Consider the following 27,755-nt stretch of genomic DNA (forward strand, 5'->3'; position numbering starts at 1 on the left):
TAAGAAAAGAAATCAGGCCAGGCACAGTAGCTCATGCCTGTAATTCCAGCACTTTGGGAGGCCAAGGCAGCTGGATTACCTGAGGTCAGGAGTTCTAGAACAGCCTGGCCAACGTGGTGAAACCCCATCTCTACTAATAATACAAAAATTAGCTGAGCACCGTGGAGCACACCTGTAATCCCAGCTATTCGGGAAGCTGAGGCAGGAGAATCACTTGAACCCGGAAGGCAGAGGTTGCAGTGAGCTGAGACCATGCCACTACACTCTAGCCTGGGCGAAAAGAGCAAAACTCGGTCTCCAAAAAATAAATTAATTTTTTAAAAATCCAGAAGAAAATATTGAACCATTAGTATCCTTTCAATCAGCCAATAACAAAACCTTTACTTAATTGCTACAATATTTGCGATTTTGAAGAACAAAAAGATGGAACACAAAGCATACAGCTCTCACTTTAAGGGGTTTACAGCTCAGGATGGTGAGATAAGATTATTGAATATAAAAGTTGAAGCATGTTAGTTTTACTAGGTATCAAATTATATTCACTGCAGAAATTCAGAGGAAGATATCAATGATGATAAGTCAGGGCAGTAAGGCCACATGAAGGAGGTGATGGTTCTAGGGAACCTTGTGAAGGATGGTGCATTAGTTTGCTATGGTTTCCATAACAGAAGACCACAGACTGGGTGGTGTAAACAACAGAAATTTATTTCTCATAATTCTGAATGCTGTAAGATCAAGTTGTCATCAGGTTTAGTTTCTCCTGAGACATCTCTCCCTGATTGTGGATGACCATCTACTCACTGTGTCCTCACAAGGCCTTTTCTCCATGCACCCATGCTCATGGTGTCTCTTCCTTTTCTCATAAGAACAACAGTCTTATTGGAAAAGGACGCCATCTTTATGACCTACTTTAGCCTTAATCATTTCCTTAAAGGTCCTATCTCCAAATACAATTGCACTGGGAGTTAGGGCTTCAATAATGGGTTTTGGAGGGTGAAGAAGACAAATCAGTCCATGACAGACGGAATTTGGATGAGGCTATGTTTTGTAGGGAGGGCAGGCAGTGATATGATATGAGAGAATACAAAGATAAGCCTCATTAACAGAATAATTATCAGCCATCACTAATACAATTTTGTAGGTTGCCTACACCTGCTGCATAGAATAGGCACATGGAAAAAACATAGAAATCATGTGTTCCCTTGCTCATCTAATGATATATGAATCTTTAAAGAAGTTTGACAACAATTATATCACTGTTATCAGAATATTTGTGTCTTTCATCAAAATTAGATACTTCATTAAAAATAAATGGCCTTGTTCAAATTCTTTTATGCGTATTGATTATCTGGTGAAATATCCTTTGATTCTTCTGCTATATCTACTGATCAGATTTCAACTAATAAGTCATACAGTTTCTTGATCCCAAGAAAAAGCAAATGGAAAAACTGTAATACAGAGAATGCAAAGCCCTGTATTGGGTTATTAGTTACAAAGGTAACTAATTACTCCAGAATTTCAGTGGCTTAAAATGATAAGCGTGTATTTTTTTGCTCAGAGTTCTATTTGGTTTGGGCAGCCATTCAAGACAACATTTTTTCCTGCAGTAACTTAGAGATCCAAGCTGCTTTCACCCTGTGGTTCTGTCTTTGTGGTCACAGCCAAAGGAGAAAAGAAATCATGTAGAACATGTCCCTGCTCTTAAGTGTCCTAGCCCTGAAGTGACACACATGGTTTCCCATCAAATCCCATTGGTTAAAATCGGTCACAAAGACCCATCTAGTTGCAAAGAGATTGAGAAATGAGATGTTGCTCCGTTGTCAGAGAGGAGAGAAGTGAATGTAAACAAGTACAAGAAGTCTCTGCCATATTTAGTTTTCCCAGATAGTATACAATGGAGACAGGAAACTCAGGTGAAGCATGTGTGATGGAGAAAAAGATTAGGAACATGTTTATTTAATTTAAAAATGAAATGGAAGTACTTAGAGCTTTAGTTTTCCTATTTTACACAGCAAACACTGAGAAAGATACTTTACTACGATCTTGCTTTCCAGTTAAATACCATGATTGCATGTGTGTACAATACCTAACTGTTCAAACACGTATGCCCTCACATCAGAGAGCTGCTACCAAAGTACCTCAGTAATTACAAGTTTAAAAAAGTCCTTGTGTTGAAAATTACAAACCCAAGGACCTATAATTCGCAGAATGCTTGTTTTGTTGTTCACTTGATATATTTTATTAAATTTGAAAGAAAAAAATGTGTAGGGTCATTAGATAATTATTTCATCATAAATGTGGATGACATTGGTAGGTGATATGGTAACCTTAAATTAAGTATCATTAACACATTTATACAAAGAGCCATTTCTAAGGTTTTTGAACATTGAATTATTTTATGTTCTTTCTACCTCAAAACCGTTTTCATGGCGATTATAAACTATTGTTAAGTTTCACTCCTGCACTGTACAATGAGGAAATGAATTTGAGAAGACCAAAACCTGAAGTCATTATAGTTTTTTTCTAATTGTCTTTCACATCTTCTGATACTTTCATTGTAAAATAAAGGGGAAGGCAATTATGTAAGCCTTGAGTCCCAGCTCTTAGTCACTCTTAGTGAGTCCTGGCTCCTGGTTTTCCTCTCTAGACACTTTTTCAATTTCTTTACTAGTGCCTCATTTGCTGGCTGATGTCTAAGCTTTGAGTGTCCCTAAGCCTCTCCCTTGAATATTCTCTCTCTGGGTCATTCCATAAACTTCCATGGTTCTAAGTGTCATCTGCACGCTGCTATATATACCAAAGTCGTATCTGTAGCCCTGATCTTTTCCCTAAACTCCAGATTTATATCCAGCTGCCTTCTTGATATCTCCACATAGATATCCAATAGGCACCTCAAACTTAGCATGGGAAAAATGGATTTATTTATTATCCTTTCTTCCCTGTGTCCCCTGTATACTCGGTTGCTCAGCACAAGAAGCCTAGGAAACTTCTTTGGTTCCTTGTCTTTCTTTACCCCCCATCTACCTCATCAGCAAGTCTCATGGGCTCTTCTGCCAAACTATTTCCTGAATCCAACCACTTCTTTCCTTCTTTACCACCATCAACCAGCTCATGTCACACTAATTCTCATCTGATTATTGCAATAACCTGCCAACTTGTCTTTCTGCCTTCACTGTGAAAACCCACTTTCCACACAGCAGGAAAAGTAAACACAGCATGGGAATCAGCACATTGCTCCCCTGCTTAAAATCCTCCCATGCTTCTCCAAGCCCATAGACCAAATCCAAGTTTTCACTACAGCTTTCATGGCCCTTCATGACCTTAGTTTTGATTACTTCTCACCTCATGTGGGTTCCATTCTCCTCCTAACTATACTCCAGCAACTCTTCCTTTTTGCCTGTACTTTGATCTTGCTGACCCTGTTTGCACTTCAGGACCTTCACACAGGTTGTTTCCAGTGTCTGGACTGTTCTTAGACTTTTATACGTTCATTATTCAGACTTCATGCAAAGTCACACTTCCCCAGAGATGCCTTCCTTGATGCCTTCTCCATCATCACATCACTTATTCTACTGTCTCTGTAGCAGAAGGGCTCAAGATGACACAAAACATTGGCCTAAAAATTACTTAGCAGATGAAATGAACAAGCTAGAAAATGGAGGTACTGCTACCATTATCTACAAGGTTTTACTCTTGAAAGGCATTCAGTGCGTACTCAATTTTCATAGGCTAGGCATAAAATAGGGGCCAGACTCTAATAAGGAAAAGATAAGATAATGGGAAAAACAGGTAAGGAATTACGGATGCCAGAGGAAGTAAGGAAGCCAGAAAGGGCATTCAAATACTTATTTTTTAAAAGAGTTTTCTTGGCTGTGTATGAGTCCATAACCTTAATTCATGTAAATTGGGCTACGAGAGCAAGGGAAGACTGCACCCTGACACATATTACAGAAAGGATGGAGTGGTCTTGATGAAAAAGAGATACAAGCTATTCTCTTATTGGAATGCAGGGGTGTATGGTACACTAAAAGGCAGTGGTACTACTTAATGAAGAAATTAGGAGATAACTTATGCAGAAAAAAAATTCACTTTTTAAATTTTTATCATTTCACTTAAGGTTTGGGCTCAAAACAAATATAATATCTTATGGCCAGGAAGAATCAAAATAAGAACTAGAGACTTCAAGAGTGGCATTATAAAGTTGGAATTTATTTCCATACACAGGGTAGTTAAAATGGCATCTGCATTCAACACAGTTACTGGGCTCCTACCAGAAGCAGAGTGTTTGTAGCTGAGACAGAGTTAGAGATAGGCTTTCACAGTTTGCAAAGACATTTCATGAGCCACCAAGTTATCTTGTACACCAAGGGTCAACAAATCCAGTCTGTGGACCAAATCCAGGCTAGCCACCTATTTTTGCATGGCTGATGAGCTAACAATTTTACACTTTTTAAGTGGTTGCCAAGAGTCAAAAGTATCAGGGGAACCCACCCCCGATAATTAAATGTTATTTCACGTAGGTTCTTTTCCATTTCCCTAAGTTTTGGCCGGTCTGAGAAATAAAGGGAAAGAGTACAAAAGAGAGAAATTTTAAAGCTGGGTATCCGGGGGAGACATCACATGTTGGCAGGTTCCGTGATGCCCCATGAGCCGTAAAACCAGCAAGTTTTTATTAGCAATTTTCTTTTTTTTTTTAATTATACTTTAGGTTTTAGGGTACATGTGCACAATGTGCAGGTTTGTTACATATGTATCCATGTGCCATGTTGTTGTGGTGCACCCATTAACTCGTCATTTAGCATTGGGTATATCTCCTAATGCTGTCCCTCCCCCCTCCCCCCACCCCACAACAGTCCCCAGAGTGTGATGTTCCCCTTCCTGTGTCCATAAGTTCTCATTGTTCAATTCCCACCTATGAGTGAGAACATGCGGTGCTTGGTTTTTTGTCCTTGTGATAGTTTACTGAGAATGATGTTTTCCAGTTTCATCCATGTCCCTACAAAGGACATGAACTCATCAGTTTTTATGGCTGCATAGTATTCCATGGTGTATATGTGCCACATTTTCTTAATCCAGTCTATCGTTGTTGGACATTTGGGTTGGTTCCAAGTCTTTGCTATTGTGAATAGTGCCGCAATAAACATACGTGTGCATGTGTCTTTATAGCAGCATGATTTATAGTCCTTTGGGTATATACCCAGTAATGGGATGGCTGAGTCAAATGGTATTTCTAGTTCTAGATCCTTGAGGAATCGCCACACTGACTTCCACAATTGTTGAACTAGTTTACAGTCCCACCAACAGTGTAAAAGTGTTCCTATTTCTCCACATCCTCTCCAGCACCTGTTGTTTCCTGACTTTTTAATGATGGCCATTCTAACTGGTGTGAGATGGTATCTCATTGTGGTTTTGATTTGCATTTCTCTGATGGCCAGTGATGATGAACATTTTTTCATGTGTTTTTTTGGCTGCATAAATGTCTTCTTTTGAGAAGTGTCTGTTCATGTCCTTCGCCCACTTTTTGATGGGGTTGTTTGTTTTTTTCTTGTAAATTTGTTTGAGTTCATTGTAGATTCTGGATATTAGCCCTTTGTCAGATGAGTAGGTTGCGAAAATTTTCTCCCATTCTGTAGGTTGCCTGTTCACTCTGATGGTAGTTTCTTTTGCTGTGCAGAAGCTCTTTAGTTTAATGAGATCCCATTTGTCAATTTTGGCTTTTGTTGCCATTGTTTTTGGTGTTTCAGACACGAAGTCCTTGCCCACGCCTATGTCCTGAATGGTATTGCCTAGGTTTTCTTGTAGGATTTTAATGGTTTTAGGTCTAACATTTAAGTCTTTAATCCATCTTGAATTAATTTTGTATAAGGTGTAAGGAAGGGATCCAGTTTCAGCTTTCTACATATGGCTAGCCAGTTTTCCCAGCACCATTTATTAAATAGGGAATCCTTTCCCCATTTCTTGCTTTTGTCAGGTTTGTCAAAGATCAGATAGTTGTAGATATGCAGCATTATTTCTGAGGGCTCTGTTTTGTTCCATTGATCTATGTCTGTGTTGTGGTATCAGTACCATGCCCGGCCCACAGGCAGCCAGACTTTATCTCCCTTGTTCCCTGAAAATCGCTGTTATCCTGTTCTTAAGGTGCCCAGATTTCATATTGTTCAAACACACATGCTCTACAAACAATTTGTGCAGTTAATGCAATCATCACAGGGTCCTGAGGTGACATACATCCTCAGCTTACGAAGATGATGGGATTAAGAGATTAAAGTAAAGGCAGGCATAGGAAATCACAAGAGTATTGATTGGGGAAGTGACAAATGTCCATGAAATCTTCACAATTTATGTTCAGAGATTGCAGTAAAGACAGGCTTAAGAAAATATAAATGTATTAATTTGGGGAACTAATAAATGTCCATGAAATCTTCACAATTTATGTTCTTCTGCCATGGCTTCAGCCGGTCCCTCCGTTCAGGGTCCCTGACTTCCCACAACACAAAAGAAGATATTATGACATGAAAGAACTATGAAATTCACATTTAAGTTTAGATAAAGTTGTATTGCAACATAGTCATGCCCATTCATTTACATACTGAATATGGCTGCTTTTCTGCTATAACAGCTGAGTAGCTGCCACTGAGATAGTGTGGTCCACAAAGCCTAAAATATTTACTCTCTGGCCCTTTACAGAAAAAGATTGCTACCTCTTTTCTCAAAAACAGACAGAGGGAAGGCAGCTTGTGACTGAATCATAACTAAAGTAGAAAGGAGGAGAAAGGAAGTCAGTAGAAAAAGAATCAAATTAAAGTTGAATGTGCACCTGGGGAGCCTGAGGTCATAAAACCCAAGGAGGAGTTAGTTGGTAAAGCCATTTGTGAACACTACCAAAGAACTACTGTTCAGCTTCTTAAATGAAGATATGCATTTTTCCAGGGACAAGGAACTACTTGCCAAGGAGTATGTAAAACCTAGGACTGAATAAACATGGAACATCTTCCTGAAATGTGATTTTGCTCCAAGGTTTTTGAAGGGAATGTCAAAGGATAGGGGAATAATTTTGTATTTAAAAATAGCCATTTTATTGAGTAGAATGCAATATTTGCATGAATTATTTTAAAATCAGGATTAAAATGAGGCTGCTTCAGGTTATAATTCCAGAGTTATGAATTTGTTCTTCTCTGCCTGTAAGGATATTAGCGGAAAGGTTTGAAAAATACGTCATGGAGTGCTCCAAAGAGGGTGTCTGGGTGAAGTCACTCTCTAGGGCATTAAGTTGAACCTGGAAAGCAAAAAGTTATAACTCCCCTGTCAATTCCAATCTATTGGTAATGTTTTCTTGGAACACTTTTGTTGGGAAGGATTCTGAATCTACATGTGTTGCTCAGAGGTAGAGAGAGAGTGAGTAACAATGTCTGCTGGAGCAGGAGAAAATGGCACATGGCAGTTTGCTGTAATGATTCATCAGAGATGAATATGGAAATCCATCAAAATCTTTATTCATCACACATTTTTCAGCTTCTTCAACCTCTCAGTCAAGGGAATGCTAGAAGGTAGTGGTGCTACCCACATAAAGGAACCTAGAACTGTATGTAGAAAAAATATTTGCTTTTTGAATGTTTAATAAATATTTCACTTTAGGTTTAGGCCTAAAATAAAGATCTATTTTAATAAGAAGTAAAACAAGAATTGGAGATTTCAAGATTTAATGTTTATCACCTACTTTTTATCAGAAACCAACTCATGCTAATATCATCTACTTTTAAAGCCATGTCTGCCGTTGCATTTCTGTCTTTGTGATTCAAGGGGTATCAACTAATACAGTGAGCATGTCTGAGTTTACCGTCACGGAACCCTTGAAGATTGTACCACAGTCTTCCACCCCATCCAGTCTTTTGTTGATCTCTGTAAGATACACGGGTGAAGATGACATTAAAAGGGCACTGAAGAATTGTAAAATTTTATTCTATAGGGAATGGGAAAGTATTTTTTTAAAAAAAGCAGTAAAAAATTGTTAATAGAAAAATAAGTGGTAGAAATACAAAGGAATAATTGGAGTGAGTGAAGGTGGGGGCAAGAATGATGTCTAGGAAGAGTGGAACAGTCCAGAGAAAGAGACAAAGAGGACCAGCCTTGGGCAAAGAAAGTAAAGGGGTAGGGAGAAAATCAAGAGATATTTCCAAGGTAAACTCATTAGATATTAGTAACTGACTAGATGTAGGGAACAAAGGAAGTAAATGACGAATACAAGAGCCTTTAATCAACTAGGTAAAGAATTAACTGTCCAATGGGAAAAGCAGGAAGGGGAACAGTTGAAGGCCGGTATCAGTGATGATTATGTGGATCATTTGGTTGCTCTTAGATCTACCCGCTGCCCTTCCCTCAGGCTCTTCTGAACCACAGAAAACTCTGTTACCCAGACTCCCTTGCCTACTGGCTTCTGGGCAGCTTTGGGCAACAGCGGGCACTGGTGGAAGACTGGAGGTTGGGAGATAGGGAGAAGCCAGGGTATTTCCTCCTCTATGAATTTGCCTCAAGCAACATTTCTCACAGCAACCAGATCATCTCCAGTATTTTAGCCCCTACCAAACAAGTTTTCTGTCCTCAGTTCCAGCTCCTTCTGTGGTTATAGCTCTAGCCTCCGCTATGGTTCTAAGTCTAGCTGGGCACCCTTGGCTTCTAGATTTTGTAAACTCCACCTCTTCATGTAATCCCTCTTGCATTAGGGGTAAAATAGTGCCTCCTGCTGTTGCTAATCTCTGGGTCATCTTGGCAACATATTTTGGCTTCGTGTCTCCTTTATCAATCACCTGCATAACCAATTCCTGGTGTTAAATTCACCATCTGAAACACCCCGACTAGTTTATTTCCTTGATTGCACCATTATTGATTGATTGATAGAGGAATGAATTCAGTTTTGTGTGTATCTGTGTGTGTATGCTGCTTATATCAGGGAGACTCAGAAATCAAGCAGATGTAAATGTTTTAGCAAATAATGCCCAGGCACCAAGCAATAGATTGATACTTTTCATAAATGTTCTATTTTGTTAATAAGGAGAAATCAATATTTTTAAAAGAATCTAAATATCCAATGAAAGATATAATAGGTGACCAACTTGTATAGTACTTAGTATATAGAATGCTGTGCTGACCATACTTTACACATTTTACCTAATTATATCCTTAAAGTACAACCCTGTATATATTTCCCTGTATATATTTTCATTTGGTCCTTAAAACACAGCCCCTAGAGGCAGATGATAATGTGATCCCCATTTCACAGATAAGGAAACTGAGAGTGGAGGGATTAAGTAATTTTCACAGGCCACTCTCAGTCTGGATTAGAACTTGGGCACTTGGACTCTAGTTTATAGTTATCTAGTTTATCTATAAACTAGTTAGTGTTCTAGATGTAGTTACCAATACAGGTTTTTAAAGATTTGTCTGTCTTTTTTAAAGGGCCGTTATTTTGGGGGTAGAACAAAGTACTGAGTTAGTTATTTCTAAATGTATCTATCTCTAAAGTAAAAAAGAAATCTCCACAAAGAATAATTTTGAAGTTTTTAATGCACAAAAAAGAACATCCCAGGAACAACAGGTATTGACTTATTAACGATGAAGCACTATATAAGGAGACCCCTCCCCCACTTAGTAAATGGGAAAATAGTGTAAATAGACATGAAAGGAGGTAATACTTCAGGATTAAATGCAAACCCTAAAGTTGTATACAACATTCATATGTGGCTTATTATCTCATTGCAATATTTTCATAATGATGTATATGATATTTATCCTTATCAGTAAGATGCTTTTGAATCAAAAGTTAGTTAAACAAAAACACTGAAGAGGTAGTTTTGCCAATGCAAGGTGGAAAAAAAAAAAAAGGCTTTACCTTGCTTTGTTTCGAAATCCACAACCATTATTTTTCTGTTCTAATCTTCTCCTGGATCAGCCAGGAAGATAATAATGCTTTGTGAAAACGCCAATTCACAACCTTCTAAAAACTGGTTCCCCTAAGAGGACAATGATGTGTTTGAAACAACTGCTCTGAAAGTCACCTGGGAAGTTCCCATAGTGTTCCTCTCCATCTTGGATCTGAAACAGATTCTGGCTCAACAGAGACCTGTTAAGATCTGACCGGCAGTCACAGAAATTCATCCTTTTATCTCCTAAAATCCTATGCACAGGCTCATGGTAGTACCTTCTTCAGTGACCCAAGAACATTGGTAGGTGCCTTGTCATTGAAAGTCAGGGATTGCTTTAAATTGGCGGGAAAAAATTGCAGTCAGAAATAATGTTTGGACAATTCTGTAGCTGGCCTGTGAAACCGGCTACAAGTGACTGGATATAGTCCCTCATGTTTTCAGTTGTGTTTCATCAAAGTCATCACATCTTAGACTCAGAGGCAGTTTGGGCTTCTGATTGCCAGATGCCACCTGCTGCTTTATCTCTGTGTGGGACATGTGGAGTGGAGAAGTTCTATCCAATATGCAAACTCTTTGACACTGGTCATTTGATTCTATATACAAAAACTAGTTTATCCTACCCTTACAATGAGAAATAAGCCCACGATGAGGGAAAAAGAAAAAAGTTTCAAGAGGCAACAAAACATGTGTCAATTCCCCAAACTAGAAAAGTCATTTATCAGACAATGGGTTAGGAACCGCTAGAAACAAAGTGACATCATAGTAATCAGGTATGACTTGTTACCCACAAGAAAGCATAAATATACAGTAAATGAGAGCTTTATATGTAGCTCCTGCAGTATATGTACATATTAGGGCTGCTATGAAACTGATCAGGAATTTCCAGAGCGTACTCTCAGCTAAAAGCAGTTTCATCGTACAACAGTGTGAAGGTAACATGCCGAGAATACCATGTGGTAACACTAAGCAGATATCCACATAAACATATCCTTGAAAATGCACAATGTGAAAAATAAAGGTCACGAGTGAATAGCGCATTGCCTGCCAAGCATCTTCTTTCACATAAATAGGCACAAGTCCGTCCTCCAGCGGTGGTCTGCAGCCTCACACCTCTAGCGTGTCCATGGTGCCGGGGACGGATTCTCTCAGCACGCACTGAGCCAAGTCACGGGCTGTGCACTTACTCCTGCCTTCACAGTCTCCGGATTCAAATCAAAGCATAAATAACACAGGGGCCACGCTGGTGGTGCTTCCTTTCACCATGTTACTGGGAGCAGATACTGGGCAAAGCAGCACAAAGGCTGCACACCAGTGTGCAGGAGTGGCGAGTAGCTTTGTGCACAATTGCAAAACAAAAACCCCTAAAAATCTACCGGATCTCTTGTTTTATTGGTTAGCTCTGTCTGTAGCTAGGAAGACGCTGTGTTGCTCCTGGGCCCTTTCTATCAGCTTCCTTTTCTTTTTCTTGTTCCTCTTCTCCTTCGCCTTTGGTGTTCTCTTCCCTACAACGAAGGAAAGAAAGGAAGAGATGTCAGAAATGGCTCGTTCTCTAGGAAAGAAAACACAAAAACATCGGGAGTTTTGCACAAAGCCCGTCTGGAAAACATCACCTATGGAAAAAGCCTCAAAGAGAAAATTGTTCACATTAATTTTGACAGAATAATAATAATTTACTAAATTGGATATGCTGTCTAAAACAGAGACTGATCTTCCTGTTACAGGGAACTGGCATATTGAAAAACCTCCCAGTGGCCTGATCTGTCTTTCAAATATCATCCTGCCACAAAAATTCCATTTATTCCCTCCTACTTTTAACAATGCTACCCTTTACTACACATCTTTACATCTTACTACTGCTCCACATGTCAGTGGGTCAAAAGAAAATAAGCATCTATCTATAGCAAACATACCAGAAGTTTCAAACTCCTCTCTCCCTTCCCCATGGGGGAAAAAGAGTCTTGCTTTTAACATTATTTCCTCCATAGTCCAAATACCAATGTATAAAATGACATATGTGCAATCCTTTATTTTCTATAAAAATTCATGAGGACATCATTCATTATATAACTTATGGCTTCTTATCCAAATCCCCTGGACAAGTTGTTGTTATTAATGGAGAACAAGAAGAATGCTTATTTGTTCTGATGAACCGGTGGTATGTGTCTAACTACCAGACGATCATACCATATTATTCTATTTCTCTTCTTTGCCTTAGCCACTAGGAAGCCCAGGCTACAAGCTAACTAGTTGAGGTTTTCCTCCATCAGGAATTTTTTAAATGCTGTTTTTTTCTTTGCCTCTGCTATATTTTACTTCCTCCATCTGTGGTTATAGTTTTATAGTCTTACTTTATAAGGTCTCAACCTTTCTAAGTATGTATACATAAGATTTTGAGAAAAAAGAATAAAGAACATGAGACATCTGTCCTAGGTCCATCACCCTCTTTGAGTTCTAAACACACGGAAATCAGAGGATTTTTAGAACAGAAAAGGGCTTTAAAGGTCTCCTGCGTTTTACAGAAAGTAAGTCACCCCTACACACCTTCAATACAGGAAGACTTTTGTCTCAACGAACAAGAAAGGATCCTGTTGGCTGTTCTTCCTCTCTTACTTTCCCTACTTCAAATTTTATCTTGTAGTTCTATAAAGCTTAACTTTTCTCTTCCTGTAAGGTGTAGCTTTTGACAGCACAGTAGTCAGTACTACGAATAGGGAACAGGACATTCAGTTTTGTGCTCTTCATCCTTCCCATACCTGTAAAATTACATAACCCAGACCCTTTCATTCCAGGCATATAGCTGGCCAATTTTTCAATCTAGCTTATGGAGAAGGAGGCTGATGTCAAAAATGAAAAGGAAACAGACCAGAGTCTAGGGAGATACATGAATTAGGAAACCAGAGTCATACAAGGTTAAGGAAGACCATGAGATTTCTAAATAAGGTAGATGTTTCTTATTTCTGTTCTTTCTGATCAGAAAGGATCTGTTTTAAGGATGGAAAACAGGCTTACTCTTCAAGACCCTAGCACAGTGACTGGCACTTAGTCAATAGTCAATAAACATTTGCTGAGCAAATGTTTTTACATCTTTTTATCACAAGAAAAAAAGATTTAAAAGAATAACTTGTGTTTAATAGGACATTGCATTAAAACAATGAGAACATGATCATGCCCCCATATTAAATTATAAAGGTCCTTAAAGCTAACTTCTGGTTCTCATTAAATTCTGGCATTAATGTTATAATGGCATTTTGCCATCTTGAAACATAGTTAATCCTACCCAATGAAACCTTAGATCAAGCCATCATTAATCAAAGCATCTGTAAAGTTACAACTATTTAGTAACATTATCTCTAATGATGACACACAACAAAGGAGGGCAGAAAAAATGAAATACTTAATACAAAATATAGCATACTTTAAAAGCTTCAATTATAAAGTGTTATGAAGAAGTTTTTGTTCTGTATTTTCTGTAAACAACAAAATCCTTAGTTTAAAAAATCATTACTGACTACATTTTAAATTCATTTGGTTTATGCTTAATTGATATAAAGCCTGGAGTTTCTTTTAAAAGCAAATTGAAATTAAGTGAATGGAAAAATAAAGCTTATCTTACTAGATTTTAAAAATGTGTTCTGCCAGAATAAAAATAGACTGAATATATGTTAAAGAAAGCTTTTCACATTCACAGGAAAGCTTCGTGTAAATTACGTACTTGCGAGTTAAATATGTACTACTTTCACTAACAGCAAATCCATGCAAAATGACGGGAAAAGCTCATTTTAAGATGGTCAATTTCATGTCACTTACCCAATATATTATACTGAAGTAATTGTCAATATTAAATGGTTTTGGGTTTACTGGCTGATATGATATTGTGTAATAGGGAAGTTACTCAATACTTGCATAAAACAGTTGGTAATCCTGGCCAAAAATTCAGCAATGCTTCTGAAAGCTTACTTATGTAAAATAATTTTTTAACTTGTACAATTACTCTGTTGGCAATAAGCTATATGGTACCAATTCCAACAAGCAATGTTTGGGGGCCCTAATTACAACCCTAAAGATTTTCCTCAGAAGTCTCTCTTGAATGACACCTCTTTGCTATTGTTTGGTTGGTTGGTTTTGCTTTTGGCCAGTCCCATTTCTCACATAAGACATATTGCAAATACCGAGGAATTAAGATGGTTAGCCAAGATTTGACCACAGACAGGCCTAAATTAACTGAAAATATTTTGTGGTCCATACTACGTTGTTCTGACTTCAAGCCCAGCTCAAAGCAGTAAAAGAATACTGAAATACAACAATGTACAGAAAGGGTCTTTCATACATATGCTTTTTTCATGTTCTAAGATTTTCAAACATGAGAAAAGAAATCAGTAAGATTAAAGCTAACAAAAAAATCCTTGTTTTTATCTATATATTTGAAAATAAGTTGTAATAGACATACAAACATGCTAATTTCTGTTTCTGCTTAATTTCTTTACCTCTGTGGATGCGGGATTAGGCTTGGAGAATGACTTCTAGACTTCAATTGCTGCACATTCCCAAGCACATATATGCTATACGGGAAGTATTTAAAGGCAAATATGATGGCAGTCACCCAATGCATAATTCAAGTCATGAATTTAACTTTACTTTTTAGTTCGCAAGAGAAGACTTGGAATAGATACTGCCCAGGATCTTTAGAAAAAAAAAAAAGTTTGAGTTTTATGAGGGGATTGTCAACATCCAACATATCCAATTCTAATGACAAATTTTGCATATCCTTATCCCTAGTGTCTTGAGAATGCAGTGGCCTTGACACATCATAACTAAGGGAATCTCTTCAAAATCAGGTAGAATCAGGTCCACAGGGCAGATCTTTTCAGCACTGTTATGCAGATGCAAGGAGATGACTGGTCCCAATTATTACCGTTTTTAAGGAAGGCAATGCAATGTGGTTTAGAGAAAGGCTACTTCTGGGAAGAAGAAAACCCCGTAGCTAGGCACAGTCTTGTAACTGAGATGTCAGTAAGGCATATGCCCGACTCTTAGTCTCTATGTCTATAGAATGAAAATACTACAGTCATCATTCACTAGAAAGTTATGAGACACTGTGAAAAAGTTGTGGCCCTAGGATGAAAGGAAGATGTGTAGAATATCACTGGCAAGACAAGATTATCCTCAAAACGAACAAAATTAGAAAGATACTATCAAAGCCACATTCTAACTAATGTAATTACATTGACTTGCTCACATGTGGAAATGGTCCAAGAGCATAACCTATCAACTCTTCTGCAGAGAAATATGAACAATTCCTTATGGAAATACTGCTACCATCCAGCTGTGAATTGCTGCTATTAAAATCAGAAATAGGGTAGATTATTTTGAACCAAGATATAGGCAGACTCACAAATTACATGAAGCTGTGCAAATGCCAACTCCACTGCCAGTCAGACAGTGATTTCATACTTTCATAAACTCTCAAAGTCAAAGGTCTTCAAATGCTCTCTCCTCTCACTGGGTATAGGTAAGAATCTTTCCATCACTGGAAAAATGTTTCTTGTACATCCCTCAGAGTAAGGCACAGAGGCTGTCTAGAGTTTCCATAATGCTATGTGTTTTAAGAAAGTCTTTTAATGGAAGAAAACTAAAGAAAAATTACAGTAGCTTCGACTAAAAAAGAGATAAAAGCTTCTCTCTCTCTCTCTCTCTCTATATATATATATATATATGTATATGTAATACATGCACATACCTACATACATACATAAACACACAGCTGCAGAAAGTAAGCCACAATTATGACAAATGTAATTAACTGAAATTACTGTTGTAGCCACAACTGGGACAAAACTAGGACTGAGTTTTACTGATTTTTCAGTTTGTAATGCTCCAACTTGAAACCTGTGCTTCACTGCATTATAAAATTCATCATGGAGATTTTGAAATCACCTCAGAGAGATTCAGTCATTCTTCAAAGCCGCTAAAACTTAGGGACAAGAAGCCTGTGTAACCACCAACCTGGCAGATATTGTCACATTTCAGAGAACACTCTGGAAGCAGAACATGAAATGCTCCTTTCACATCTAAAGTCAGAAGGACTGAGTTGTAAATGATGAGTAGTACTGGACCATTTTTTTTTTCCATATGGGCAACTTGATTTTGCCCAAGAATGAGTAGCAAGAGAGATTTATTTAAGATTAGTGATTGTCTAGAAAACACCAACTGGTTTCTAAAATATTTTTAAAAGTTCATTTAAAAATAGATGAGACCTAAACAATTCATAAAGGAAATAAAAATAGCTAATAAGTATATTTAAACAATCAAATCTCACAATTAAAACTTCCAAATAAGATAAGATGCCACTACAAAGATCCTTAAAAGTAAAAATACCTAACACTTGTAAGAATGTCATGAGACAGCCAACAGGATGCATTGAGAATATAAAATGGATACAGCCTTTCTGAAAAGCCATCTGCCAATGTGTACAAAAGTATTAAAAATATTCTTAACTTTTGACTCAGATCTAGGACTCTATCCCTCAGAACATAATCTAAACTTGGACAAAGATTTATGCACAGGGATCTTTAATACTGAAAAAATTGTAACATACTTAAATGTCCTGACTACACTTTTCATGACCTCTTCTTTTTATGATTACTGAGGGAATAAATTGTGTTTTCAACTATGAATACAAGTATTTTATATTTTAAGTAATAGCAATTAACTTTATATCCAGGAATACTACTGTTGGATATCACTAAAACTTGTCTAAGAAAAAGCCTGTTATACCAAAGCATTCCTACTGTGATGGAAATGATAGTAAGCAGATTCTTTTGCAGAGTGATCACTTGTAATTAGATCTGAAACATAAAAGCTTAAAAACTATTGACCTAAACACTTCAGACACTAAGAATGGAGGTTTGTTAGTTCTTGAAGCTTTCTTCCCTCCAGAAAGCAGTTCAAGTGGGCAAATATGATGAGCAGGACTGGGATCTACCACACTGTGTCCTATGTAGCCTAAGATAAAAATCTTTCTACTGTCCATATAGTTCAGAATAACACATTTATTTTAGTTGACAAATAAAAATTGTATAGTGTATAACGTGATATTGTGATGTATGTACATAATGTGATATGGTTAATCAAGCTAATAATCAAGCGAATTAACAAATCCATCACCTAATATGCTTTTTTCTTGTGTGAGAACATTTTAAATCTACTCTTTGCAATTTTCAAGTATAAGTTACATAAGTAAAACGTACAACAAATACATATTATAAGTAAAATGTATATGTTATATATGTGTATTAAAATGTAAATTTAAAAATTTATTAAAAAATAAATTTACATCTTATTTACATAATGTAAATGGGCATATTTTAATTATTCTTATTTTATTTACATAATGTAAAATGTAAATAAAATAAGAGTTACTTATTTACATCGGCTGTGGAGTCAGAAGTGAGGGTAAGGTGGAAAGAATAAAGGAATCAATTGTGGCTCTTTACTGAAAGCACAAAGTGTCGTTAGTTCCTTTTAAGGCATTTTCAGTAACAATCATTTGGTTTCCTAGAAATGCACCTCTTCTTTTCACTAAAAAGATTTTACAGATAGCTGTGTTTTGAAAGGACTGGCAACATCTAATCTTTCCATAATGGTTTGCCATCATTTTCTTTAAGAAAAAATAATCTAGAGACAAAGCAATAAACGTTAAAGTGTTGAAAATAATAACAAGCCACCTACTAAGGAGAGTTTACTTGAATGTCAAGTAGTAACTTAGAAGATTTTTCAAAGGGTCACTTAGTCATTTCATCTTCATAAAAGAGCATGTGCTTTTAAAATCTACACACGATCTAGAGATAACTTACAAGAGGTGTTCTTCTTGCAAGACTAGTGATAGAGAGTGACAACTGTCCAAAACAAATAACGGACAAAATTTACTTCTCTCAACATACAAATGTGACAATCATTCAGAATATCAGGATTCAGACTACTTACTACCTGCACAGGTTTACACTAATTTGTAAAAGCTATTTCAGTCAGCCAATTTAAATGGGAAGCCTCTGGCTGTTACTGTTCTTTCATCTCTAAAAATGTACCGTATTTTTGATCTAAAATAGTATGAAATGGCTTCTTTAAGACTTCAATTTTTCTCATAGAAGACATTTTATTAGGAGTCAGACCTGTTACCCGTTTTGTTGACAGGAAGTCCTATTTGGTTTTAAAATTTTATTTCATGTTCAAAACGATGGAAATGGAAGAAAAGCTAACCCTGAAGATCACCTGAACCTTTATAAATGAACTGTATTACCACTACGGTTTCCTGCACGTGGTATTTCAAAAATTCTCAGAAATTCCTCATTTTACAGCTCTGAAGAAAATCTGTTCTTCGAGTGTACGACATGGCTTTTAAAGGGGCAGTAAGAATATTCCATAACCTCTTTCAGCTTTCTTGAAGCAATAAGGACTACAACAAGGTAATCTGAATGAGATTTGGGCTTGTTTCTTAAATCTGTAGTCCGTCCAAGAGAAACACAAAACAGTTTGAAGACAGGATTCTGTGGTGTTTCACATAGGTGAGCACAAACAAGAAGAGATCGTTTAAAAACTATCTAAAATTATTTTCATAAATACTTTAGGTTAATTGTAAAGGACAAAGTTTTCAGAGTAGTAGAAACTGTAAAACACAACTATTTGTGTGAAGGAAATAAATGCACAATTCTACCACAAGGGGGCAATAATTCACTTTTACAGTAAGAGTACTGGTTAGGAGATGGTTTTTTAAAACAATGTACAGGGCAACTTTGGGGCTCTAATTTCTTAAATACTTTTTGTTGAAAGCCCATTGGAGGCTTTTGATTTCTTTCTAACCATAGGTAATCTCTTTAGTGGACTAAAGATTAACAAGACCCAAGTACTGCACAAGGTAAAAATATAATTGTACTGCTGTTAAAAAGATATTTGGGCTAATGAGAGAAGAAAAGAAAATTAAGAAGGAAAATCTGCTATTCAAATACTGATTTAGAGAAAAAGCATTATTCACAAATTCTTGTTGTCACTTTCTTATGGGAAAGTTAAACTACCTGCAAATAACAGGTTCTTATCTTGGATTCCTTATTTATAAGAATAGAGATGTAAAACTGCAAATGATCCGCACTATCTTCTGGTGCAGAAAGTCACATAGATTTGACATCAAGGGTAAAAGCTGTTTGGTGGTGATTCCTGACAAGTGGCATTCCAGCACCACAAGTTGTTGGCTGCACTGGTGAGGGTGGAAAGACAGCAAATATACTAGGCATTTGCTAGGCTCTGCTGTAGTCCACTTCTGCAAGGTGGTTTAGCTATGAAGCAACTGAAGCACAGAAGATCTAGAGTGACCCCTACCCATGCTTCTACAGCTAATTAGAAGGGGAAACCTGTGCTCTGAGCCTAGTTTAGCTATTCTCTCATATGCTTTCCCAGTTGTTGTTGTTGTGGTTGTTGTTGTTTTTGAGACGGAGTCTCCCTCTGTCGCCCAGGCTGGAGTGCAGTGGCACGATCTTGGTTCACCGCAACCTCCGCTTCCTGGCTTCAAACGATTCTCCTGCCTCAGCCTCCTGAGTAGCTGGGATTACAGGCACATGCCACCACGGCTGGCTACTTTTTGTATTTTTAGTAGAGACAGGTTTTCACCATGTTGGTCAGGCTGGTCTCAAACTCCTAACCTCGTCATCCTCCTGCCTCGGCCTCTCTAAGTGCTGGGATTATAGGCATGAACCACCATGCCCGGCCACTTTCCCAGCTTTAAAGGTCAATGGATAAGGATAGAGAGTCATTTTTCAAGTTATTGAGTCATTTTGCAAGGAAGGCAAAGAAGCACCGAAGACAGTATTACCCTGACTGAGTTCCACATAAAAAGTCATTGACCTCATCCTAACTCTGAAACCCTGTATGAACAGGTAAATTCTGCATAAATAACAACTTCTCTGTAACTTAGATTTTCTGTAAATTTATACTGCATTGATTCATTGCTTATTCTTTTTCTTACATTTTAGCAAGATGCAGGCTATAAAGTTTCCTGAGTAAGGTGAGATGGTGAACATTCCTACTTTGTACCAGGCCCAGTAAGTGCTTTACATCCATTTTCATTTAATTGAATGTTTTGGGGGAAAAGGTAAGTACTCAAACTGTGCTGCCAGGATGTTGTACAGGTGCCTGCCCTAAATTTACTCAAAATAAATGCAGATAAATATCAAGCTCATCTGGCACTCCTAAATTAAGTCAGAAAAACCATCAGGTTGGCAGAGAAAATGATTCAGCTGTTTTCATTTGATTAGGAGGTATGGGATAACCAGAAAAGAATTAAGTTCCTCCATAGCTGACTTCATACTATAAGGAAAGGTACCTTTTAAGATAATTCCATTAGAACAAGAAGATGTAATACCTTCCTCTTCGTCTTAAATCAATAACCATTAACTAAATGAAAAACAAAAAGTAGTAGCCCAAGAAATGATATTTAAGACCGTCGTCATATGGCAAGCATTTATTTAATTTGGATTCAACACCATTTCTATGGAACTTGACACACAAGTGAAAAGAAAGTAATGGTTTATACGTGGCAGCTATATAAGATAATGAGACTGGGCATGGTACACACCTATAGTCCCAGCTACTCAGGAGCGTAAGGTGGGAGGATTGCTCGAGTCCAGGATTTTGAGGCTGCAGTGAGCTATGATCATGCCACCATACTCCAGCCTGCATGACAAAGCAATACCCTGTCTCTTAAAGAAAACGGTATAGGTTATTGGTCCAAGCCAACAGCTCAGTTAAGTGGCAGGTCTTACATGAACACAGTTAACACAAGATAACATGAGGGGATGTATGCTCCCCAAAGAATCATAAATACATTCCCCACTCTGTGCCCTGTAGCACTTTGAACCTCTCTCATTGTAACATTTACCACCTTCTATTGCAATTTTGTTTGGATGTATATCATGGCTACTAGTTTGTAAATAATTAAAAATAGGTTAGGCATGGTGGCTCATACCTGTAATCCCAGCACTTTGGGAGGCTGAGGTGAGAGGATCACTTGAGGCCAGGAGTTCAAGACCAGCCTGGACAACATAGGGAGATCCCATCTCTATTTTTAAAAAATTTTTAAATATAATTAAAAACAGCTACAATGTAATGTGCCATAGCATCCTGGTTAGAGTCTTTCCAAAAATCGAGTTACAGATATTCAATTACACTCATGTCAACTGAGAGTTGGAGCAAAGATATAAGGGCTACATCTAAACACTGCAAGCGGTCAGGAATGAAAGCCATACTTTGTCATCTACTGTAAAATGAACTCTCCTGTTCTTCCCAGGCTCCCCCACGGCTTCTGGCCTCAACTTCAGCTTTGTACATGGTCTATGTAGGCTACACCCTATCCCTGATAAACCCTGTGACTTTTTTGGCTTACCTCCCTCTTATAATAGCCTCAGTCCTCTTTTGTCTCAACTGCATATTCTCTAGAGAGGAATTCAACATGCCTTAGTCGCCATAGAGCCATGGATGCCTGAACAGCTCTTGGATGGATCACTCCCAGGCCTAACCTGGAGAAGCAGCGGGGTACAACATGATACTAGCCTTGGCAGGCATCTAGAATACAAGGTTAAGAACATGAGTCTGGGGAGTCAGACAGCCCTGGATTCAAAGCAGAGTTATGCCACTTAGAAACTAGAGATCTTGGACTAGACACTTTTTCTAAACTTTAGTTTTCTCAATTCTAAACTGGTAGTAGCAATGATGCCTGCTTCAGCATCTGTATAAGGAGTGAAAGAGAATATGTATAAAATTTCACATATTCCTGGCACACAAACGCTAAATAAATGATAGCACTATATAAGGTGCCCTACTTGTATTATTTCTAATCCTTACAGCAACTTGCAAAGCAAGCATTATTTCTATTTTGCCGATGAGGAAATAGGTTTCGAGAAGTTAAGTAAATAACACAAAATCACATAGCTCAGCAGTGATTCAAACCAACATCTGGCAGATTCTAAAACCTGTACTCTTTCCACTATAGTCTTTGGATCCCTTGTGCCCAGCAAAATGCCTTTGATCTCGTAATCATTTAAATGGCTGCTGAACAAACAAACATACGTAAATACTAGGCTGGAGAAGGGCATCAGCCCCCCTGCTCAATCCCACACAATATCAGGGTCCCCTTGGGTCCCATTAGATCCCTGATGGGCCTGGCCTACAACTCATGTTTCTCAAATCAGTTATTCCCTGGGGTTAAGACATTCAAAGCCTCAGTTTCCCAGAGTCAAGCAACACATTTAGCAGCTCCAACTCAGTATCAACGGTGTGCCTATGGCAAAACTCAAGGAAAAAAACAAAACATACAGGATGCTTATTTTCAGCTGAGTCGAGAAAAGTTTAAACCTGTGGTTCCAAAAGCCAGTTCACAGGCCAGAGGTAAAACAATCCTCCAGGGAACTTAGAAAAGATTCCCTAGCCATGCACCAACTCCTGAAAGCCCAGAATATTTTTTAAGCTTCACAGATGACTTAGTGCAAAGTTAACTGCATGCAATTCTAGAGCATAAAGTACTGCTGAAAGGGTGTGCAAACCTCTTTCTGTCTGGACTCCCTTCCCTGGGATCTATTTGTAGGCAATCCCCCAAGAAGCAAGCAGAAATTAAGCTTCCAGTGTGGGGAGGCACACCCATGGGTACAGACCCAGGGGTAGGGCCCTTATCTTTATGTTCTGGCCAAGGTGGAGCAGGTCACTTGTGCTACAGCAGATCCATCTCTCCTGTGGACATATTCCAGAAACTAGAGTTACTCTACAGAATATCTCTATTCATGAACAGCTTTTTGAAAGCCTGTCTAGTTCATTTGCAAAAATTCTAAAGAGACCAAGAAAATTGCAGTTGAAAAAAAATCAAATTGATAATCAAGTTTGGGGCTTCTGCCTAACTAGGGGATGCAGAGTTGGCACTTCAAAAACTAAAAAGATGAGAAAAGTACCTCTCAGTCCAGGTGACACAAATACCAGTGGTATCAAGATACTTGCTAGATTACAGAAAAAAGGCAAGAAAGTTTTTCTTTTCTTTTAGAAAGATGCTGAGTTTCTTCCAAATTACTAAAATCAAATAAGTATAAGTAGTGTGCCAAGTAGCAAGTGCTGAGCATAACTCATTTCATATTAAAAATATCCCTATGAAATACTTTATTCCTTTTTTATTTTGTAAAGTTTTCTTATTGATACATAAGAGCTGCACATATTTTCATGGTACATGTGATAATTTAACATTCAAATAATCAAAGAAATGTAATTGGGATAAATATTTAAGGTGAAGGATATCTCAACTTTTCGGAAGAATCTGAGGATCAAAGAGGTAAAGTAAACCTAAGATGCCACAGGCAGTAAGTGGTAGAATTGGGATTTGAGCTCATGTAGTCTGGTCCCAAAGCTTACCCTCTTGTCCATTATAAGACTTACATAAGTATAATCCTGAGTGGGAGGAGAGGAAGGAAATGGCCAGTGTTACTCTCTTCCCTTCTGTCATAAACTCCTGCAAACCCCATGAACTGGTCATTCCTTTAAGTGGCTGAATCTTTAAATTCATAAAATGAAGCCTGGGGCCATTATTGCTTTGATACAAGACGAGGATAACCAACGGTGTATTTTGTTATTCTTACAGGACAAAGAAAGTAACAAACATTTGCCAAAATAGTCTCTATCCACAAGACCAGACAAATATTTTGGTCACTTTAGAATCTTTGTCTACTACCCAAGTAGAGGCAATGGATTTCAATTAGGGGAAAAATATTCGAGAAGGAACTCTAACATGTTTGGCATACCTCATGATTATTAAAGACAGCACATTTCCAAAGTTGTAAGAAATCTACAGCCTTGCTGGATTATCTTGATAGTAAATATCTTTGTCTGTAACTACCAAATATTAAAACAGGAGAACATAGTTAATTATCTTTTACAAACAGCCTCATATTTAATGAAATGAGTTCATGTCTCCTCAACGAAAATGGCATTCTACTCTCCAGAAAAAGTATAGAGACTGTGAAACATACAATATAAACTAAAATCAAAGGAAGCTACTACACGTATACACACACATATAAATGCAACAAGTATCTGTAATAAGTTTTCCAAGTATTGCTTATTGTCATGCTTCTATCAGTATGTTCTTGTCAGTTTTACTTAACTCAGGCGTTAAAGCATGAGAAACCAACAGTTTAAAAATAGCATTTAGAAATTTTAAATGTAATGAAAATTATTTAAAATGAATCATCAGTGAATCAGAGGTATCCAAGAAGAGATTCACAATCCAAACTACCATAATTTTAGTAAAAGACATTACCTGGAGATTGACATATAAAGAGTATCAGTGACTTATGATGAATACAAAACAAACTTTCCATGATCTTAGCAGGGCAGGCTCAAGGACCTGTACTGAAACTTGAGCTAAATTGGTGAGTGTCTTTGAGTTGAAGTCTATGCCAGTAACAGTGAACAGGAACTGTAAACATAAGATGGCCACTGAATATTTACTGTGCTCAAATACTGCATTCTATTTGGCTTTCGCTGATTTAAGGCAGCAGATCCAAATAAGAGTTCCAAAAAATCAAAATAATCCTAGGTACTTTGAGAAGACTACAGAGAATGCATTGTCAAGAAATTTAAAAAGATGTCAATGCTCACAGAATAGGTAAAAAAAAAAAAAAATTACCTTTTAACATTTCCATTATAAAAGTAGAAGTGTTTTCTACTGTTTACTATGTCACTAATCAAAAACAGAATTGCAACTACAAAGCTATAACATAGTTATAATAATCCCTTCATGTATTAGAAAAGCTAGACACTGAGTTATTGAGAACAGATGTAAAAAAAAGCTTCCTCCTTTAGAATTTTCAAAAATTAGTTACCTATTTTCATTACAGTAGCTTAGAAATCAGAAGGAATTAATGAATTAAGATACTTCTGGAAATTCCTTCCAATCAGTTTGATTCTAATACAAAACAGACAAAATTTGTGGGTAATAAATTGTAAAGAATATCAATTTGTAAGTGTATTTTATGTGCCTTTGTGTGTTTTCCTAATCTTCCTGTAGAAAAAAAATTAAATTCCAGTAATACAATGCCCTGGGCTCATCATCTAAATGTTTTATTAATAGCCAAATTGGTTCTAACATATATCTTCTTTGAAAGACAACTGCAGCTGTTTTAATGACCTTTCATTGAATCTTAAATTCGGGGTCACTGATAGTTTCAGTGCAATGAAGTAGGCCACCTGAAAAATTATGGAGACTATGCACAATTTCCCTGAGATGTGTATGTTTTCGTGTCTTCATATGTGCATGTGTATCTAAAATATACTTTTCCATAGAACACATCTAGGCACATTGGTGAGAAGACAGTTTACTTCTACATAAATGCGTGTTTATCTTATAGTACAGAATTATATTTTTAGGATTATGACTAACAAATTGCAAATATCCTTAAATATAAAGCCAAAAAACCTGGAGATCTAAAAATTATTGGAGACATCCCATAACTGTAGCCATATTAAAGGGAGTCTGTCTGTAGCTCCATTTTGGGGTGTCTGGGTTAGTGAGTATCCTAGGGTCTGCCAATACCTTCTTCCTTCTCCCGACTGGTTCTGTAGCACCGTGGTGGGGTCTCTGTCTTGGTTTGGTTTCTGGGAGGTCTCAGTTGGCTCTCCCTGACTAGTAGAAAGAGTCTTGGTTTGGGAGACTTCTCAAACAGGAAGATTTCAGGGAGATTTCTCAGATGGAGAATAGGAGGATAGTTTGGAAGGTATACTCTTGGAGTTCTTGGTTAGGGATCTGATTTGGAAGGCCTTCTGTCCTTCTCGTCTTTGTGTGTGTTTGTGTATGTGGAGTGGATCTCAGAAGGAATTGCTGAAAGTCCAGCAGGTCTAACTCAGAGAACCCTCCTTATTTGTCTGGTCACATTCGGTGAGCCCTGAAGAGAGTTCAACAGGCCTGTCTTGGGATGACTATCCACTCTTCGCAGGTGACTAGTGTCTGTTTTGTTATGTGTATTTTGCTGGGATGAAAAATGTTAATTTGGTTCCCCTGTGGCCCACTGGGCAACATCTTGCAAAATATGGTTCCATCAAACAGAAAAGGGTGGGTTTGTCTTTGGGGATCTGGCTTTGCCCTACAGCTGTGTCTACTCATTAGGCCCTAGAAACTGCATGTTTTCCTGGCCCTGTGCTCCAAGAGCTTCACCCTGAAGCCAGGAATCCAACTAAGAAACTGGCAAATGAAAAATTGTACAACTACTATATCTTCTGTCTACTTATATGTGTTGTATATGTGATGTTTATATATAAAAGAGCTCTGATTAATTGGCTTAGAAAAATAAGTTCTTAAATCAAGTATTTTGTCAGAGAAACTTTAATGACTTTTTCTTCATGTGACTTCAAAATGTAGACATTTGGTCTAAATTAAGGTCACATATCACGTTTTCTAAATGCTTTAAGGTCATAAACTGCCTCTGACTTTTAAAAAATTGTTCAATTTACCTACTTTGGAGCACTAGACTCTAGATAAGACCTGGGGACATGTGGAGTTAGCCATGCCCCACCTAGTTACTATCCTGGGAAGAGTCAGACCTTATTTGCCTGATGGCCTAGACTCCATACCTAGTACATAATTAAAATCACTTACTTGTCAGGTTTTCACCAAAAATAAAGGTTGCTAACAGTTAACATTTTAACATGTAATTGAGACTACTGGAGAAACAGTTTTACATACAAAATGCATATGAAAAGTAGAATATGTTTTTGGTAAAAGATTGTAAGAAGGCATGGGAATATGGCTTTTGTTAAAGGAAATGTAATTTTTTCTACTTCAGACAGAGTAACGGAGTAACAGAGTAATGGGACAAAACTGAAGACTTAAGCAAGAGAAAAGGGTTGGTCTTGTAATCAAAGTTCTGTGGGTATGAGCAAGTTGGCTAAGATTTGAAGGGAATTATTTAATTGTGTTTCCATAGGTTAAATATTAAAAGCACACTAATGAGGGGCCAGAATCTCAGTCCATGTGCCCAAATAACATGGTTTTCTTAGAAAATTAATCTGTTGTTTAACAGAAAATTGTAAAGCATCCTAAAAAGTTTATGAAAATGTTACCTTATGGTCAAACTAATTAAAACTGGATAGATTTGTAAAATTTTATTTAAAAACTAGCTTTAGCATTAAAGATGCACTAATGCAAAAATGCCATTTTGTTTTCTGTTTTGAAAGATTTTTATGCGATAATTAAAGATAATGAAAGGTTTTTGTTTGTTTGCCCTTTTGGGTAGATAACAAGGGAAAGAAAGAGGAGAGAGAAGAGACAGATTCCACTGGCCTCATGCTATCTTCATTGGGTCTTGTTTGGAAAGCCAAGTTTCTTCTATCAGAGTAAAGGTTTTTGCCTTTAAAATTTTTTTTGAGGCCAAGCAGGTGGCTCATGCCTGTAATCCCAGCATTTTGGGAGGCCAAGGCAGGCAGATCAGCTGAGGTCAGGAGTTCGAGACCAGGCTGGCCAACATGGTGAAACCCCATCTCTACTAAAAATACAAAAATTAGCTGAGCATGGTGGTGGGTGCCTGTAATCCCAGCTACTTGGGAGGCTGAGGCAGGTGAATCACTTGAACCCAGGAGGTGGAGGCTGCAGTAAGCCAAGATCATACCATTGCACTCCAGCCAAAAAAACAAAATAAAATAATATTGAGTTACCATTTCAGATAAAGGAATAATCTGTGATCCTATTTTGTGATATCCAGTGTTTTAAACCCTTGATATTTGACAAACTTTCCAAAATCAAATTATTAAGTATGTCATTTT

At 37.4% G+C, this 27,755-nt stretch overlaps 1 protein-coding gene across 1 annotated transcript in view; it reads right to left on the minus strand.

The window, feature by feature from the left end:
* Positions 1–9,543: 9,543 nt before the first annotated feature.
* RSPO2 (R-spondin 2) overlaps positions 9,544–27,755 on the minus strand; it is a 182,414-nt gene continuing 164,202 nt past the window's right edge. The window contains exon 6 of the mRNA XM_003256103.2: positions 9,544–11,422. Within this exon, the coding sequence (XP_003256151.1) occupies positions 11,307–11,422 (116 nt within the window). The 3' untranslated portion in view covers positions 9,544–11,306. The remainder of the gene's footprint in view (positions 11,423–27,755) is intronic.

This window comes from Nomascus leucogenys, chromosome 16 (assembly GCF_006542625.1).
Source record: "Nomascus leucogenys isolate Asia chromosome 16, Asia_NLE_v1, whole genome shotgun sequence".
NCBI lineage: Eukaryota > Metazoa > Chordata > Mammalia > Primates > Hylobatidae > Nomascus > Nomascus leucogenys.